The 19200-nt window shown below is 36.0% G+C and overlaps 1 protein-coding gene across 8 annotated transcripts in view; it reads left to right on the top strand.

Annotated features, from left to right (window-relative positions):
* The window catches only part of OSBPL9 (oxysterol binding protein like 9), a 167866-nt gene that overhangs the window by 126772 nt on the left and 21894 nt on the right, over nt 1-19200 (top strand). For 6 of the 8 annotated variants that reach the window (XM_019937824.3, XM_073789880.1, XM_019937822.2 and 3 more), the window contains 3 exons: nt 11432-11470; nt 14988-15078; nt 16373-16480. In XM_019937824.3, the coding sequence (XP_019793383.2) occupies nt 11432-11470; nt 14988-15078; nt 16373-16480 (238 nt within the window). The remainder of the gene's footprint in view (nt 1-11431; nt 11471-14987; nt 15079-16372; nt 16481-19200) is intronic. The other 2 variants (XM_019937825.3, XM_019937823.2) reach the window with 1 other exon arrangement.

The following is a 19200-nucleotide window of genomic DNA, read 5'->3' as shown; positions in this document are numbered from 1 at the left end:
TTTCCATTGTCACTGCTTGAAATAGGGACATACTTTGCAAAACCTTTCACAAAAAAAGTTTTTCTTAGGAAAAAAGGAATTTAAATTTTAGCAGAGTTGGTTTTTTCGTCCATAATGAAGAGTACAATAGAGATGTGTTTTTTTAAATTGTTTTTTACATATTTTTTCTAGTACTGAACTATTGGGTTGGCCAAAAGTTTCGTTCATTTTTTTCCATAAGATGTCTCTAGTAGCACTTAGTTGTCTTTTAACTTCATTCAGAACAATTTTGTGGGCTTCCCTGGTGGCGCAGTGGTTGAGAGTCCGCCTGCCGATGCAGGGGACATGGGTTCGTGCCCCGGTCCGGGAAGATCCCACATGCCGCGGAGGGGCTGGGCCCGTGAGCCATGGCCGCTGAGCCTGCGCGTCCGGAGCCTGTGCTCTGCAACGGGAGAGGCCACAACAGTGAGAGGCCCGCGTACCGCAAAACAAACAAACAAAAAAACACCCAATTTTGTTAGATTGACGTAACAGCTGTCATATCAGCGTGCGTTTAAAAAAAGACTCATCAAAATTGTTGCATTTTGTGTAGTCATTTTAATATTAAAGATGGAAGAAAAAAAGCAACATTTTCACCATACTGTGCTTTATTATCTCAAGAAAGGTAAAAACACTGCCAAAATGCAAAAAAAGATCTGTGCAGTGTATGGAGAAGGTGCTGTGACTAATCAAACGTGTGTGTCAAAAGTGGTTTGCAAAGTTTTGTGCTAGAGATTTCTTGCTGGACGATGCTCCACAGTCGGGTAGACCAGTTGAAGTTGATAGCGATCAAATCGAGACATTAATTGAGAACACTCAATGTTATACCACGTGGGAGAAAGCCGACATACTCAAAATGTCCAAATCAAGCGGTGAAAATCATTTGCACCAGCTTGGTTATGTTAATCGCGTTGACATTTGGGTTCCACATAACTTAAGCGAAGAAAACCTTCTTGACCATATTTCCGCATGCGATTCTCTACTTAAACGTAATGAAAACATTCTGTTTTTAAAACAAATTTTGACGGGCGATGAGAAGTGGATACTGTACAATAACGTGGAACGGAAGAGATCGTGGGGCAAGCGAAATGAACTACCACTAACCACACCAAAGGCCAGTTTTCATCCAGAGAAGGTGATATTGTGTATATGGTGGGATTGGAAGGGAGTCCTCTATTATGAGCTCCTTGTGGAAAACGAAACGATTCATTCCAACAAGTACTGCTCCCAGTTAGACCAACTGAAAGCAGCACTTGATGAAAAGTGTCCAGAATTAGTCAACAGAAAACACATAATCTTCCATCAGGATAATGCAAGACTGCATGTTGTTTCTTTGATGACCAGGCAAAAACTGTTACAGTTTGGCTGGGAAGTTCTGATTCATCCGCCGTATTCACCAGACATTGCACCTGCGGATTTCCATTTATTTCGGTCTTTCCAAAATTCTCTTAATGGAAAAAATTCCAACTCCCTGGAAGACTGTAAAAGGCACCTGGAACAGTTCTTTGCTCAAAAAGATAAAAAGTTTTGGGAAGATGGAATTATGAAGTTGCCTGAAAAATGGCAGAAGGTAGTGGAAAAAAACGGTGAATATGTTGTTCAATAAAGTTCTCGGTGAAAATGAAAAATGTGTCTTTTATATTTACTTAAAAAACTGAAAAATTTTTGGCCAACCCAATACATTATAAACCACTGCTTTGATTACTGTTCCTTATTCATGGAATAAAAAGATTTTGGATTATTGTGGTTGGTTAACAATTTCATGGATATTGCCTGCTTTTCTGAAAAATTTTGGTGTATTCAACCTAAATATGTACTTTATTGCATGACATTTTGAGAAACAAGAATTTAGTGTTTAATAAGTGTTTATTAAGTGTTTAATAAGTGTTTAATAATTTAGTGTTTAAGTATTAAAAAATGTTTCTTCCATTGACTGTATCTCTGTATTTCTAGCCAGTGGCTAGAAGCAGGTGGGCAGCCAATTCAGCAACCAGTTTTGGAAATGATGTTTGAGTTTTTAATTATTTGGCCTATTTTACTTATTCAATTGCATATATTTGTTTGCCTAATAATGGACACTATTTTCCTAGCATTGTTAATGACACAATAGTATAGAAAAATGCATTTGTGCTTAGATAGTATGGATATTCAACTTGTAAGTTTAGGGGTGAGGGGAAGTATCATTTTCTTTTGAGGCCAGATTCAGTATTAAAGTGTCAGAACTTAAGGGCCAGATGGTCTGGGTTTGAATCCTTGTTCCACTGCTTGAGCAAGTTCATTTTCTAGGTATTTTTGACCACTATGCCTGATTTCCTATGTATGTGTCTAAATTCTTCCATCTATTTTTGTGGATCAGAATACATTCTAAAGCTTAAGAAGGGAGTATAGGGTTGGAGGCACAGAAGGGGTAAGGGTTATATTTTGGTTTTCTTTACTATGAAATTACATGGGTGGGTTGGGGCCACCTACAGTTACCCAGAAGCTTATATACAGGTAACCAGTAAACTATATTAAGCCCAGTGTGAGTAGATAGGTATTTTAGGGATTCAACAGTGCCTTCTCTAGAAGATTGAGGAAGTAGAAGAGTTGATAGTGTTTAGGCCTATTTGGATCATCTATACAAATCAATCAGGTCTTTAGATAGTTGTAAAACAGGGCAGCCTAGCCTCTTTCAGTAGCTCACCATTTAGCCACCCAACAAGAACATTTTTGATGTTCTGTCTTTGGAATGAGTTACAATTGAAGTTACTAAAACTTCTTTCTAGAAATTTCTACAGTTAAGTCAGTACCTGCTACCTGTCTGTTTTAGCCCAGCTTAATAGACCTGCATTTCAAGGTCCTTCAGAATGGATAACATGGATCAAGTAAATGGAGTTTGGCTTTTTAATTTTTTCCAGAAGGAATTTCATTGTTAAGGCTTTTTATGTACAGATACATCCCTCAAATTATATATATATGTACCCTATATGAACTCTTTGTGTATTTTTAAACAATTTAAATGTAAATCAGACCATGTCACTTGCCTGCTCAAATCCCCTTATTGGTTTCCTACCTCCCTTGGAATGGAATCTAAGTTACTTAACCATAACTTCACGTCATTTGAGCCGTCACTACTCCCTCACCTCACCTTGCTTGATCACACCATTCTAACAACATCGGCCTGTTTTCTTTTTCTCAGGCCAAGCTTTTTCTGCTTCAGGGATTTGTATTTGCTTTCCCCTCTGCCTAGAAGGCATTTCTTCCAGACTTCCAGGGTTCACACCCTCACTTTATTCAAATTTCTATCCACATGAAATCTCTTTGGAGAGATCTTGCTGACCACTCTATCTAAAATAATCTCTACTCTCCCAGTAGTTTCTTTTTCTTCATGGTCTTGCATCCTTAGCCAGATTTACTTGGTATCCTGTTTATTGTCTGTCTATACCTGACTGTAATCTCCATGAGGACTTTGTCTTAGAATGCTTGCACTGCCATAACAAAACACTGCAGACTGAGTGGCTTTAACGACAGAAATTTATTTTCTCACAGTTTTGGAGGCTAGAAGTCCAAGATCAAGGTTCCTGTTGATTTGGTTTCTGGTGAGGACTTTCTTCCTGGCTTGTAGACAGCCACCTTCTCACCATGTCCTTACAGGACCTTTCCTTGGTGGTACACACTGAGAGTGAGCATGAATGAGAGCTCTCTTGTGTCGCTTCTTAGAAAGACACTTACTGGATTGGGCCCCCACCCTTAGGACCTTATTTAATCTTAATTTACTTCCTTTACTCCAAATACAGTCACACTGGGGTTAGGGCTTCATTGTCTGCATTGGGGTGGGGGGGCCCACAAACATTCACTCCATAACACCACTGTATCCTCAATGCCTAGAACAGTTGCCTGCCACAAAGTAGGGGCCTGATAAATAATTGTGAATTTTAAATGAATTTTTAACACATAATTTTTAATAGTTGCATGGTTTAGTATTTCCACTATATGTATAATTTTTTAAATTTATCATCCTTATGAATTAATTTTTGCATAATCAGTCAATCTGTGATTAAGATATACAGTTTTTAAATAATAGTGAGAGGCAGCATTACATTTTTGAGTATGGACTTTGGAGCCAGATGGTCTGGGTTTGAATCCTTGTTCCACTGCTTGAGCAAGTTTATTTATCCTCCCTGTGCTTTGGTTTTCTCCTATATAATAGGAATAATAATAGTATCTGTACTCTTGATGATAGTGTGAAACTTAAATGAATTAGTGTTTGTAATGCTCTTAGTACCAAGCATATAATTAGTCCTAAATAATTGTTAAATTAAAAAAACTTTTTATTAGGACATAAATTTTAAAGCCACAGAATGGCATGTTGGTAAAATTTTGAGAGCTTCCATCTAACACTGATGGGAATATAAATTGTTTTAGTTACTTTGGAAGATTATTCTGCCATGGCAGGTTAATAAGATTTTGGAATCAGCTACTTTTAGAAGATGTATTGTCATCTGAGACCCCACAGGGATGTGGGCCCCCAAAAAAGAAAGAATGTAGCTAATTTGATACCTTTCTTGTTTTGGGTTGATTTAGTTTTAGGTTCTTAGAGGCAGCATGCTATAGGTAGGATTTTAAGCTCCTTCCAGTTTTTTGAGTCTTTGATTTTAATTCTCATTCCCCAAAGCTTCCCACCTGCCTAAATGATTAGTGCATTGGTTCCCAAAGTTTGCTGCACATTAGAATCACCTGGGAATCTTTTAACAATTCTGATGCATGACTCCCATTCCCAGACATTCTTGTAGTTGCTGTGGTGTGTCACCTGGGCATTGGGGTTTTTCAACTCTCAGGTTGATTCTGATGTGTAAGTAGCAAAGTTTGGGCACCACTTGGTTATTGGGATTTTCAGGTAAGCTGTGTTAGCTCAGATGACTTCATTGTTCCTTTGTACCATAGATAGAGACAGCACGGGGAATTGCAGAGGAAATGAGGAGGGGAGGGAGCAGAGTGAAGGTAATCTGGGAGACCCCTGCAGCTGGGGACTTGACCAGTTTTCTTCATTAAGATTAGGTGATATAACCAGATGTCACAACTTACATAAGCAAAGGAAATTAATTTTAATAATGTATTTTATTTAACTCATTATATCCAAAATAATACCATTTCAACATGTAATCAATATGAAGATTCATTCATTAATGAGATACTTCATTTTCTCTCCCTCTCTCCCTCCCCCCACTGCCCCCACCCCACCCCCGCACTAGGTCATCACTATCCTGGGTGTATTTTGCACTTTGAATTAGCCACATTCAGGTGCTCAATAGCAACATGTGACTAGTGGCTTCTAAACTGGACTTCCCAAGTCTAGATTATCGTTTTAGAACAGAGTTGTCTGACCATAGATACTTTTAAACTAGAATGTATGTTTAAGTTATCCTTGGATCCCAGGTTCTCTCCCTAGAATGTTTTTCTGCATAGACTTTTTGTTTATATCAGTATTCATTAATTTCTCATTAGACTTTTTTTAAACCAGGTTTATTGATATATAATTTACATACCATAAAGTTCACTCATTTAAAGTTTATACTTTAGTGGTTTTTAGTATATTTACAGAGTTGTGCGGCCAATCACCATAATATAATTTTAGCACGTTTTTATCACCCCAAAAAGAAACACCATACATATGAAGAAGTCATTCCCTATACCTCTCTCCCTCACTTACCCTTGCCCCTGCCTTTCCTCCAATCCCTGGCAACTACTAATCTATTTTCTGTCTCTAGACTTGCCTATTCTAGACATTTCATATATTTAGGATCATACAATATGTGGTATTTTGTGACTGGCTTCTTTCACTTAGCATAATGTTTTCAAGGTTAGTCCATGTTGTAGCATGTATCCGGACTTAATTCTTTTTTATTGCTGAATAATATTCCTTTGAATGATATACCACATTTTGTTTATCCATTCATCAGTTGATGAACATTTGGGTTGGTTTCTTTTTCTTTTTTTTTCTTTTTTTTTTTTCGGTACGCAGACCTCCCACTGTTGTGGCCTCTCCCATTGTGGAGCACAGGCTCCAGACATGCAGGCTCAGCGGCCATGGCTCACGGGCCCAGCCGCTCCGCGACATGTGGGATCTTCCCGGACCGGGGCATGAACCCATGTCCCCTGCATCGGCAGGTGGACTCTCAACCACTGCACCACCAGGGAAGGCCTGTTTTCATTTTTTGACCATTATGAATAATGCTGCTATGAACACTTGCATATGATGTTTTTGTGGGGGGACGCATGTTTTCATTTCTCTTAAGTGTATACCTAGGAGTGGAGTTACTGGGTAACATGGTAACTCTATGTTTAACTTTTTGAAAAACTGCTAAACTACTTTTCAAAGCAGCTGCACATAACATTTCCACTCATAATGTGTAAGGGTTCTTTTTTTTTTTAACATCTTTATTGGAGTATAATTGCTTTACAATGTTGTGTTAGTTTCTGCTGTATAACGAACTGAATCAGCTATACGTATACATATATCCCCACATCCCCTCCCTCTTGCGTCTCCCTCCCTCCCACCCTCCCTATCCCACCCCTCTAGGTGGTCACAAAGCACCAAGCTGATCTCCCTGTGCCATGTGGCTGCTTCCCACTAGCTACCTGTTTTACGTTTGGTAGTGTATATACGTCCATGCCACTCTCTCCCTTCATCCCAGCTTCCCCTTCCCCCTGCCCACGCCCTCAAGTCCATCCTCTACGTCTTGTGTAAGGGTTCTATTTGCCCCACATCCTCACCAGCATTCGTGATTGTCTTTCTGATTATAGCCATTCTAGTGGTTTTCATTTGCATTTCTTCTGGAGAAATGTCTATTCACATTCTTTGCCCTTATTTTATTTATTTATTTATTTTTAAGTCTTTATTGAATTTGTCACAACATTGCCTCTGCTTCATACCTTGGCCTCCTGGCCGCAGGGCATGTGGGATCTCAGCTCGCTGACCAGGGATCGCACCCACACCCCCACACTGGACCGCCAGGGAAGTGCCATGTCCATTTTTCTAGTTGGGGTTTTTAATCTTACTATTGAGTTGTAGGAGTGATTTTATATATTCTGGATACAAGCCGTATCAGATATATGACTTGCAGATTTTTCTTCAAGTCTGTGGGTTGTCTTTTTACTTTCTTGATAGTGTCCTGAGAAGCATGCATATTTTAAATTTTGATGAAATCCAGTTTATCAGTCTTCTATTGCTTTTGCCTTTGGTGGCTTTCCTGAGAAATCGTTGCCTAATCCTAAACAACAAAGATTTATTCCTGTATTTTCTTTCAAGAGTTTTGTAGTTTTTGCTCTTACATTTAATTTAATGTATGGTCCACTTTGAGTTAATCTTTGTGGTGTGAGGTATAGATCCAGGTTCATTTTTTGGCATGTGGTTATCCAGTTGTCCCAGTCCCGTTTGTTGAATCTCATCAAACTTGAATTAGAAATTTTCTTTCATCACCATAGCATATTTATTTTTTATTTCATGTAATAAGTACATGTATAGGTCCATAATTAAGAGAGCTTTCATTAGACTACATTGCCTTATTAGAAAGATAGGAATATATTTCATGTATCTTACTGGTAGGCATGGTTTTAAAATACCGAAGTCTATAATTCTGGTCAAAAGTCTTCTCAAATTATGTTGTACTGATGTTTTTGTTACTATCATATTTCCAGATCTCAGTCATGCTTGTTTGTTCAAAGAAGAGAGAATAGCCATTGTGTTAAGGAATGAGGGACTTGTAACCAGATAAACATATGTTATAATCTAAGTGGGAAGTAGCATTAGACCCTTTCTTTATTTAATTAACATAATTCAAATTGAAATCAGTTGGATCTCTGGTTTAGTAGTACTTGAGATTTAGCTTTAGCTGACCCTGATAAAAGGCAACTTGCGGTTTACTTACAAAACAAAAACAATAAAAAGTTTTAAAAAGAAAGATGGAGGGGGGGATGAGTGTAATACGCCTTTTAAAATAAGAGAACAAAATTCCTGAAGTTCATGATGGGAATGGATTGGTAGTAAGGCATTTAATAGTGTGCGTTTGTCTAGATTTGACTCTGCCTTAAAAGATAAACCACAGCAGTAACAAAAATAATAAACCCTGACTTAAAATACCCTGTAGATAGCATGTATTATTAATTGAGAATATTTTATGGGAAAAATTGTCAGATATTTAAGTTTATTTTTTCTTCCAGTTTTATTGAGACATAATAGACAGCACTGTGTAAGCTTAAAGTGTATAACGATTTGACTTACTACATCATGAAATGATTATCACAGTAGGTTTAGTGAACATCCATTATGTCCTATAAATACAAAATCAAAGAAATAGAAAAGAAATTTTTGTCCTGTGATGAGAACTCTTAGGATTTACTCTCTTAACCACTTTCATATATAACACACAGCAGTGTTCATTATATGTACCATGTTGTACATCGCATCCCTAGTACTTACTTATCTTAAAACTGGATATTTAAGTTTATTTTAAATTATACCAGAAGTAGAAGTGGTGGTTTTCTTAGATAATATAATGTACTGTATCAGTAATGTATTGCTGTATAACAAACCAACCTAAACTAACTGTCTTAAAATAGCAGCAGTCATTTATTTTGCTCACAAATCGCAGTTTGGTTAGGCCTCATGACTTATTTCTGTTTCATGCAGTGCAACCTGTGGTGGCTTGATTGCAGGGGCAGGGGTGTATGTGTTGAGATGGGGGGGCCAAAGGATCCACTTTCAAGATGGCTCACTCACATGCCTGGGAAGTTGAGCTGGGGACCTAGGTGCTCCTCCGTATAGTTCTCTTTCCAGCTGCTTGGCCTTTCTCACAGTGTGGGAAGAAAACAAGGTAGAAATTTGTGGCATTTCCATGACCTGGTCTCAGAAGTCACACATAGTCACTTCTGCTATGTTTATTGGTTAGGGACAGTCACAGAGTTTCAAGGATAGGGGCCATGAACTCTACCTCTTGTTGGGACCATTTTTGGGAAATTTAATCTACCACATGTATTTCTTTCCACTTATTGCCACTTACATATATTTCTTTCTAAGAAATTCTTTGGAAAAGTCCATTTTAGAAATTAGAAATTTAGAAATTAATGGGGAAAACTAAAAGTAAATTAAAATATCATCTGAACAAGAAACTTTAAAATTTCTCTTTCTGTGTAGTTCTCAAGATTTTATTTTCAACTGTTGTCTATTAAAAATTACTGAAACTTTGGATATTGTAAATATATAGTTAATTCAGTTCTGTAAATCCCAACATGAAATATGGACTTATCAAAATGCTTTTATTCTCAAGGATATGCAAAGGATATGCACTGTGTTGGCAGTTTGCAAGACCACCCCTAGGTTTGGTGATTTGCTTGGAAGGCACAGTTTGTAGTTGTACTCACAGCTATGATTTATCACAGCAACGTATCCAAAGTAAAACCAGCAAAGGAAAAAGGCACATGGGGCAAACTCCAGAGGAAACTAAGGCCCAAGCTTCCAAGAATCTTCTCCCAGTGGGATCATACAGGGTGTGCTTAATTCCTCCAGCAACAGATTGTGACAGCACTTGTGAAATGTCTACCAGGGAAGCTCATTAGAGACTCAACACCTAAGGTTTTTTATTGGGGTTTTTGTCATGTAAGCACTGTTTACCTAGCACTTACCAAGCAAGAGTCCAGATTTCCAAAAGGAAAGCTGGTCTTCAGCATAAACCATTTTGTTTGCTTAAACAGATTAGGTGCAGTGCGCTGCCCTTATGATAGTGAGGTGGTGGGAACCCTCCTAAAATCCAAGTTCCCAGACACCAAGCCAACGGCCAACTCTGTAGGCAGGCTTTTCTGAGGATAGCTATTTCAGGCCTGCTATGTTAATTCTTAAAAAAAAAAAATTATCCCCAAATCTTTAAATTGCTCTTGGTTGTCCCTTCAATCTGTAGATTTCTGAGTAAACTCTGTAGTTAAAGAAAGAAAAAGTTATGTATAAATGATATACAACTTGGCTGTAAACCAAGACCAAATACTGGTTTCTATTAAAACTTGAAAGCTTCTTGATAGTATGGAGTTAAAACTTTAAACAGTTTTAAGTTAAATATATTGTCTGTGTAATACTAATAGATTATAGTTACAGGAACAGATATGTTTGGTAACTTTCCACCACCTTCTTCCTTAAGTACATCCTTGGAGAAGAGAGGCAAGGCAAAATATCAATAGCATATTAGTTAAGACCTTGAATTTTGGAGCTAGACTATATGTATTGGACTAGACACTGTAGACTAGACTAGACACTCTCTCTGTCTCAGTTTTCTCATCTGTCCAATGGGGATGATAATAGTACATGCTTTATAGAGTTGTCAGTGGAACAAGTGGATTAATAATATACAGGCAGACCTTGTTTTATTGCATTTTGCAGATGCTATCTTTTACAAATTGAAGGTTTGTGGCAACCTTGTGTCAAGCAAGTCTATTGGCGCCATTTTTGCAACATTATTTGCTCACTCTGTGGGTTTGTCACATTTTGGTAACTCTCGCAATATTTCACACTTTTTCATTATTACTGTATTTGTTATGACGATCTGTGAGCAGTGATCTTTGATATTACTGCTACAGCTCACTGAAGGCTCAGATCATGTTTAGCATTTTTTAGCAATGAAGTATTTTTAAATTACATACATTGTTTTTTAAGACAGTGCTGCTGCACACTTAATAGGCTACAGTATAATGTAAATATAACTTTTATATGCACTGGGAAACCAAAAATTTTGTGTGACTTGCTTTATTGCAATATTTGCTTTATTGTGGTGGACTGGGACCAAGCTCGCTATATCTCCGAGGTATGCCTGTACGTAAAATACCTGCCAGGTAGTAAGCGTTAGCCCCTGTATCATCATTCTGTGGATATGGTGATTATGGTTACTGAAACAAAAATCAGACCATCTGTTTAGAAAAGTATTGATACACTTCTGGAGCCAGCAGCCAGAATATGGGAAATTATGTCTATCCTGAGTTTTTAAGGGTATATGATTGTCATACCTTTGCAGTATGGTAAGAGTTTGGGGGTTGTGGAGAGTTGGCATAATTTACTGTAAAGTTAAACCCAGAAATATTCAGGATCATTAATCCTAAAATAATATATCTGCTTTCAGTCATTGATACCAATGTGACTACACAGTTCAATAGGATATTTCTACAAAGAATTTAATTAAATGCCTATATAGAAAAACAGTTGCCATGCTCTTGGTTAGAATTATGTTTGGCTAGGAATGGACCAGTGAAATTACTATCTTAGTGGAAGCAGAGTAGTAGTTTTCTAACGTTGTTGCTTACCCAGTAAAATAAGTTTTCTTACTAGGGAAGAAAGTACACAAGGTGTTACTTAAATGAAAGAATGAAGTTAATATTTTTAACATTTCTCCTTAAGGACCAGTGTAATGCGGAGAAGCACGCAGATGGAATTATAGTAAGTTTAATCTGATCTTTGTTCCCCTTTACTTCTGCAGAGCATTATAACCAGTTATGTCAGGAGAAGCCTGAATTTCTACTCATTTTTCAACACAAATTCCTCTTTTTACCTACTCACTGTTCTTTGTTTGTTGACTCTTGCAATTTTCCTTGAGCTCTTAAAGTTGGCCATCTTTCAGCAATCATTTGGAGGGGGAATGTCGATCTTAAAATTTTGCTGAGTCTTGATTCTTATTGAATCACCTTGCATGTGTTAACTTAAAGGGTTAATCGTGGTATAAAAATGCAGCTTTTATGACTAAATAAGGCATAACTCACAATGCTACATTTCTTGTCCAACTTCTTTTTTTCTAATGAAAGCAGAAGGGGAGGGGTACAGTATTGAAACGTCTTAATTTAACTATATGGTTATAGGTTTCTATTAATTTCTTATCTTTATTTTTAGATTTTGTGTATTGTGTTAACTGTCATTGCTACTGTGGTGTATACAGCTTTTTTGTAGGAACAAGTTGCAACATGAATTCTTCCACTTATAGCCATTTTCTATTCTTTCCTCCCCTTGGATTTTACTCTTCCCTTATATTCAACTTACCCACCAAAAAGAAAAGAAAATTTTATTGGAAATAAAAGTTAGAATTTGAAGGTTTGCAGTTTAAGCTCCCCTGGTTTTATGGTAGATGTGTGACTTGTGTTCAGACTGTATTTCTGAAGAAGGAGGCAACCTCTTTTTTTGTCTGAGGCTTTACAAATGCCAGCTTATCTGAGATCTGGAAACTCATTTTGTAAATCTTGAAAACCATCTTATGATTATATTTGAAAGGATGAGCATGTTATGTTTATATTTGGTTTAAAATGAAAAATAAGTTAAATATTTCTTAAGAAAACAGAGTAAGAGAAACATTTTTAAAATTTGAATTAAGCACATTGGAATTTTTCTTTTTCTTCACAATGTGAGTTCATAGTTTGAGCCATGGTGATTTAATACAATTATGTGATATAATTACAATATAATATCTCTTCTGAGATATCAGTTAAGATTATAAGCCTCATGGAAAAAGACTGTGTATGTTGTCTAGCATTTCATGGTTCCCAAAGGCCCTAAGGAAAATTAATGATGGCAGTTACTTTTACCTCTTTTCTCTCAAAGCAAATCAGTTACTTTTTATTATGTTAAACAATAGTTTTATAAAGCATACTAAAAATGTTTGATCATTTGTAGTTAAAAACATCTAGATAGTTTATACTGATAGAAAACCTAAACTTGTAGAAGACAAACATATTTGAATCATTTGATCCGTGACTATAGCATTTTTCCTTAAGAGTTTTTATTTTTAAAAAAAGGCACTGTTCATGGTTTAGCCCTTGGACCCAGACTGCTAAGACCTAGCCCTGCCACTTACTATCTGGGACCTTAGGCAAGCTTCTTAACCTTTGAGTCTTTGTTTCCTCATCTATAAAGAAAAGTGACTTCTATCTCAGAGGATTGTTGTGAGATAGTATGCACATAGTACTCAGTAAATGTTAGCTATACATACATATATGTATATATAATTGTATTTTATATTGTATTGCATGAATTTTATTAATTTTACAACAGATTAGGGTTTAGGATTGTCATTTGTTTGCACTTCTCAAGCTCTGCACATTCTTTTTTAAAGCAAGGCGTAGAATGTTATTTGACGTTTTTTAGCCTAAAGTCGGTTGACCACGGACAGTAGTTGTATTTTCTGTTAACAACAGCAACAAAAGAAAAGTCTAAAAGTGTTTTGTGGGATTGACAAACCTAATATTAGGCTTCTGAAAAACAGAAGATTGCATTCAAAAGATTGAATCCTGGTCCCTTTCTCCAAAGTTATTTTATTTCTTGGTCTCTTTAGTAATTTTTTCTTATATAATAGTTTGGGGATAAGGAGGTGGGATATTCTCATTCTTACGGCTCAAAGTATTAAAGGTGGGATTTTGCCTTTGTAAAGCACTTGGAGTCCTTTAGAGAAAAATCACTATGAAAAAATAAGGAATTTATTTTAAGAACAGCTCCAGGATTGTTGAGACACTTGTTTAGGTATTATGGCCCAGCCTGGTATCTGAAAATAGAATCCTAATGTAATAACCAGAAAGCCCTTAGAGACCATAGCATCCAGACATTTCTTCATTTTATACACTGGGAAAGTGAGGCCCACAGCAGATGAGACTTGGCAAGTCACTGGTAGAGCAAGGATTCTAGGAATTAAAATTCTAAGTCTCTGTTTCTGTGCTTTTCCTAATGCTTCAGAACCTTCCCCACTTCACTTTACTAGGCTTTTGATTATTAATGATTGTTTTCAGAGCTTCTTTGTGTCCTTTATTTTCTAGGACTAGAATATTTATGGTATGTAGACTGTTGTGACAAGAATCAGAATTCTTATGTTCAAATCAATTTAAGAGATCTGATTTAGTGATTTTTACATATTGATATTTATGCAGAGAGAGGATATAAGAAAAAAATAACTTAGGTGTTAAATAAGAATGCTATAAAAACTTTCCTATTATCTCAGTTTCCATTGTTATGTGCTTTTAAATTTTTACAAATGCTTTTGGGGCTCATCAATAAAGTATTTCTTTTCTAATTCTGTTTCAGTATTTTCTGTTACAAGCTCTACCTAATACATGTTTGAAGTTTAGTTTTCCAGATCAAGGAAAGCTAAAAAACTTAAATTTTTCTTTCTTGGGTTTTATCTAGTATAGTCTTCTAAGTGGTGGTTTCAAACTTTACTTTGGCAAAGGCCTTGGTTTAAAATCTCCCCCTCCTCCAAATAAAAAAATATCAGTAAGCTTTGGAGTCTTGTTTTTAAAATGCCATCATGCTGGCAAAATAGTGTCTTGGCTTGGAGTCAGAAGAACCTAGACTTTTTTTTTCCTCTCTAAAATTGTAACTACATGTTTGAGTATTTTTTTCCCTTCTAAATCCTCAAAAAGAAAAGACGTCCAATTAGAAGATACATTTCTTTGCCTTTAGTGACTGTAAAACTAGGTGCCTATATGGTGCAATACACATTGATAGAAGGTGGCAGTAGTATGGGATGTAAAAATAAGATTGTAGTGGTACAGATACATTAGCTAGTCATAGGTATAATGCTTATTAATACCAAAGCAGGAGAGAGCATTTCTCCATCTTTGATATTTGTGGTGAATTAAAATTTGAGAAGCACTGAGTTGAATCGAGAGGTTATTGTTTCGGCTTCCTGAAACCATTCTACAACTCTTTCCAAGTATTTTCATTTAGTTTTACCTTTCTATATGTCAGAGATTCATTCATTTTCCCTCCTTACAATGCTTCTTTAAATAATCTTATAAGAAACTCTTAGACTTCCATATAGTAAATTTGTTTTATTTCCTCTTTGCAATTTGACCAACATGTCTGTACAGCTACCCTCAGGACTTTGCTGTCAGAAGTGTGGGGTTTTCATACATTTGGGAGGGTCAATGCTGGAAGGGTATTTAATTAAAAATAACTATACTGTGCTTCTTTATCTCAGAGTACTATTAATCCTGTAGATGCAATATATCAACCTAGTCCCTTGGAACCTGTGATCAACACAATGCCTTCCCAGACTGTCTTACCTCCAGGTATAGTATAATATTTGGAAAAATGTTTCACAGGTACACTGATGACAAAAAACTTAATTTTTTATGGCAGTTGTAGTAATCTTGAAGGTGTTTTTTTTTTGTCTTGTTTTTTAATAAGTAAAAGGAATTTCACAAAATACAGCCAAAAATGAACTGGAAAAATATGATAGTATTTTGGTATTGGGGCTTTTTGAGTACAGTTAAAGGGCTTTTGGTTTTCAAAGTGAGATGGAAGACAAACATGGTTACTTGGATTAGCTGCTAGGACAGAATCCTATGACCCAGGATTGATGGCTACCAAGGAAAACTTAATATACCTTGATCTACTTGAAAGTAATCCAGGAATGTTCTATTTTGTCATATTCTTTATAGCTCTGAATAATACAAATGGTTTCTTCATGGTGGACTTAAAGATAATGAGAAAGGGAGGAATGAAATTTGTGATGCCTACTGATTAGATAGATGTGTATTTTTAGGGATAGAGTAATAAATTTTTTTTTTTAACTGGCAGAGGAGGGCTTAAGGCCAACACCCACTGGTTCCTTTTACCTTTTTGTTGCATCCAACATTTCAGTGTTTTCACTGATGACATAAGTCAGAAATTTTACTGGAAAAAAAGAAAATCTTTTTAAAAATACTTATTAAGTATGTGAGATCTTTTTATGAATTTTTACTCCTTAGGAGATTGAGCTTAATATCTCTCACGAGACTAAAGAGGAAGTACTGTGCCCCGTTTTAGATTTTACAAGCGGTTTGATCCTCGGGGGGGAAACAGTTTATCATCCGAAGCATTTGCTAGTTTTACAGAGTAGTTGTACTGAGGTAGTGGCCTATCTTGACTAGTCTCTTGATATCCTGCCTAGTGTCTTAGTACTAGGTAGCATATCATCATTGAGTTTAAAGGGGACTGGGGGTCAGAAAGGAGTAGTAGCATGGAACTTGACTTAATAGAATATAGTCTCAAAAACTACGGATCTTCAGGGTATTGCAGTTAAAGAGTTGTGTTTGCTACCAAATGTAAAATAGATAGCTAGTAGGAAGCAGCCGCATAGCACAGGGAGATCAGCTCAGTGCTTTGTGACCACCTAGAGGGGTGGGATAAGGAGGGTGGGAGAAAGACACAAGAGGGAAGAGATATGGGGATATGTGTATATGTATAGCTGATTCACTTTGTTGTAAAGCAGAAACTAACACACCATTGTAAAGCAATTATACTCCAATAAAGATGTTAAAGAAAAAGAAGAGTTGTGTTTGGCTTTTTCTCTAACTTATTTCACATGTTCAAATCTCCTAGAACCTGCTCAGTTGTGTAAGTCAGAGCAGCGTCCATCTTCTCTACCAGTTGGACCTGCATTAGCTACTACCTTGGGACATCATCAGACTCCAACACCAAATAGTACAGGTACAGATTTGTGTAATTCCTTTACTTCTCATAACTGCCCATTAACATTCAAGATTTGTGTGGAGATGGGAAAAAGATTGAAGAAAGGCTGTATATTTTGTATTGGAGCTACCTTAGCTCTATCATTACAGTTCCATACATGGAGTGGTTAACTTTGTGATTGAACCAGAAGTTTATTAATAATTATAATTTAAATGAAATAAAATACTGCAGAGTTTTGTGTATTTGTTTACCTTAAGACTTAGTTTGAAGCTCTGTATTAGCTTTTTAAAAAAATTTGCTTGAGTTAGATTTATATACTTTCTTACTGTAAAGGAATCAGATATACAGAGGTATGAGAACAAAAGCTGTAAGCCTTCTTTACTCTTTGTCATTTATACATGTATGTACCTACATACCTATATTATAGTGTATTTTTATTGTTGTTTTTTTCCCTGACCTAAATTAGATCATGTGGTTCTGTGACTTTCCCTTTTCATTTAACTGAGAACATTTAGAGAGCTTTCTGTGTTCATACACTTAGGTACACAACATTCTTTCTACAGCTGCTCAAGTGGCTATTACTGTTTTTCTGCTGATGGACATTGATTTAGGTTGATTCCAAAATTTTCCTATTATAAGCAGTATTTCAGGGAATATCCTTGTACAGCACCTTTTGGCACATAAGAATTTTTTAAGGATAGATTTATTGGTCACATTTTTGCCAATTTTATAAGAAAAAAAGGATACTTGATTTTAGTTTGCATTTTCTTAATTTGTTTAGATTTATGGTCTTTATTTTTTCTCTAATTCACAGGGCTGCTATTAATGTTAGTATAGATTTATTTCTTGTTTTAAAACTAATTAGGTTGATGTTGGGTTATCAGTTGCACCAAATTCAAGGGAGCACTTGGTGCTTTTGTCCCTGTTATCCGGATGCCAAAACCAAAACCACTCTTGAGGACGTGGGAGATAAGCCCCTGCTGTTGCTCCACAGGTTCTTTCCTGGGTGAGACTTCACCTGTGTAATAATGAAAAGTTACCCTCTGATTTTTAGCTAGTTTGAAATTTGAGTTAGTAAAGATGCTGATGTTATTACTTTGGTTTTTAAGATTTAACAGCCTGAGCAGATGTCTCCTTAATTTTGAAAGAAAGCAAGCAACAACAGCTCTCTTATTTGAAGCTCTTGGGAAAATGCTGATAAGCAGTTTGAATAATGCAGTTGAAATGTTTGTCTACCTTTTTTATGTATTTCATTACACTGTGTCATTTTAAAAACAGTATCTGTGTTTTCTTTTGTTTTTTTATAAGGAGGAATTATGTCAGAATTCTGAAACAGACAAAATTTTCCATTTGGAAATATACAAAACCTAGTCAGTTACAGACTTTGAAAAAGTTAGCAGTATTCTTTATGTACATTAATTTTAGGATCATTAGTTATAAATAATTTAGGATAAATTATTTCAGAAGACAGCATTTTAAAAATATAACATTTTAGAGTAGGTGTATTTAAAAAAATTTTTTTAATTAGTGTGTGGTTTGTGTCTTGTTTGATTTTTCAACCTAATTTCTTCATCTTTCTTTCCTTTATCTCTCTCACTAATACATAAAAGAAAGAAAGGAACAACTGAAAAAAGAAATGTTTTCTCTCATAAGGAAAACTCAGTTCTTTTGTTTGCAACTCCCATTCCAACTCATTTTCTTCTTGGATACATTTTCAGTTTTGTGTGGTTGCCTGGACTATTTGCTTGTTACTTGATCATTTGTAATTCCTGGTCTTTTTCTTTCTTTCTTTCTCTCTCTCTCATTTTTTTCCCCCATTATTTCAATAAGAGAAATTTATTTCCCATCTTATTGCTGCTATGGGGCGGGGCAGCGGTGGGGTAAGAATTTAAAGTTATTTGCTAAGATGAACTATCTTTGGAATTCCCACAATAAGCTTTGCCTATTTAGGCAGCAAACTTTCAGTGTTATGTTTTAAAAATATCTTTGTGAACATGGCAACTAAATGTGGCAGGTGGATGTGCTCTTTCAACTATTGAACCATAGATAGACACTGGAATGGGACACTAAAAATCCATGGATAGCTTTGGATTCATTTTTACTGCTGCTATTCTCATTTCCTTCTAGAATTGAGGCCTTGACTTTTATATTGCCAGCAGTGACTTAATTAATTTTAATCTACACCAGGCATCTGTAGCAGTTTGGCATAAATTGCCTGAGAGCCCTTAGATATCTGCTCAATAAATACTTGTTAAATTACTTTCAGTACTTCACTGCTCTGTTTGATACTTTTACTGTTACTTTTTATTACTAGACTATGAACCAGATGATTATAGATTCTTTCTCTGGATCTCCATTAGTTTCTATTTCCTTAATTAGACTGTTTAGGAATAGGAAGATGTTCTCCTGGTTCTTTCCTTTTTCCACGTGCTTCCCATGGTAGCCCTCTCTTTTTCTCTGCCCCTGGGCTCTGGGCAACCTGACTTAAACTTAGGTAGAAAAGAGGTGAGGAGTTTGAATGGTAAGTGTTCCCAGCTTTTGTGTTTGCACATGATTGCCAAAACATATTGACTAATATGAATGTGATATCCTGAACAAAACTTTAACATTCATGTGGTTTTTGATATTCTTTCCACTTTGTATTCTTGTTGGTTCACTGCTGCATTTTTAAGGTATCTGGATCTATAGTATAAAATAAGAGCTCTGGCTTCCCGTTGTTACTGGTATCTACTATGGGA

Source organism: Tursiops truncatus, chromosome 1 (assembly GCF_011762595.2).
Source record: "Tursiops truncatus isolate mTurTru1 chromosome 1, mTurTru1.mat.Y, whole genome shotgun sequence".
Classification (NCBI taxonomy): Eukaryota; Metazoa; Chordata; class Mammalia; order Artiodactyla; family Delphinidae; genus Tursiops; species Tursiops truncatus.
This window is presented reverse-complemented; position numbering and strand designations above follow the sequence as displayed.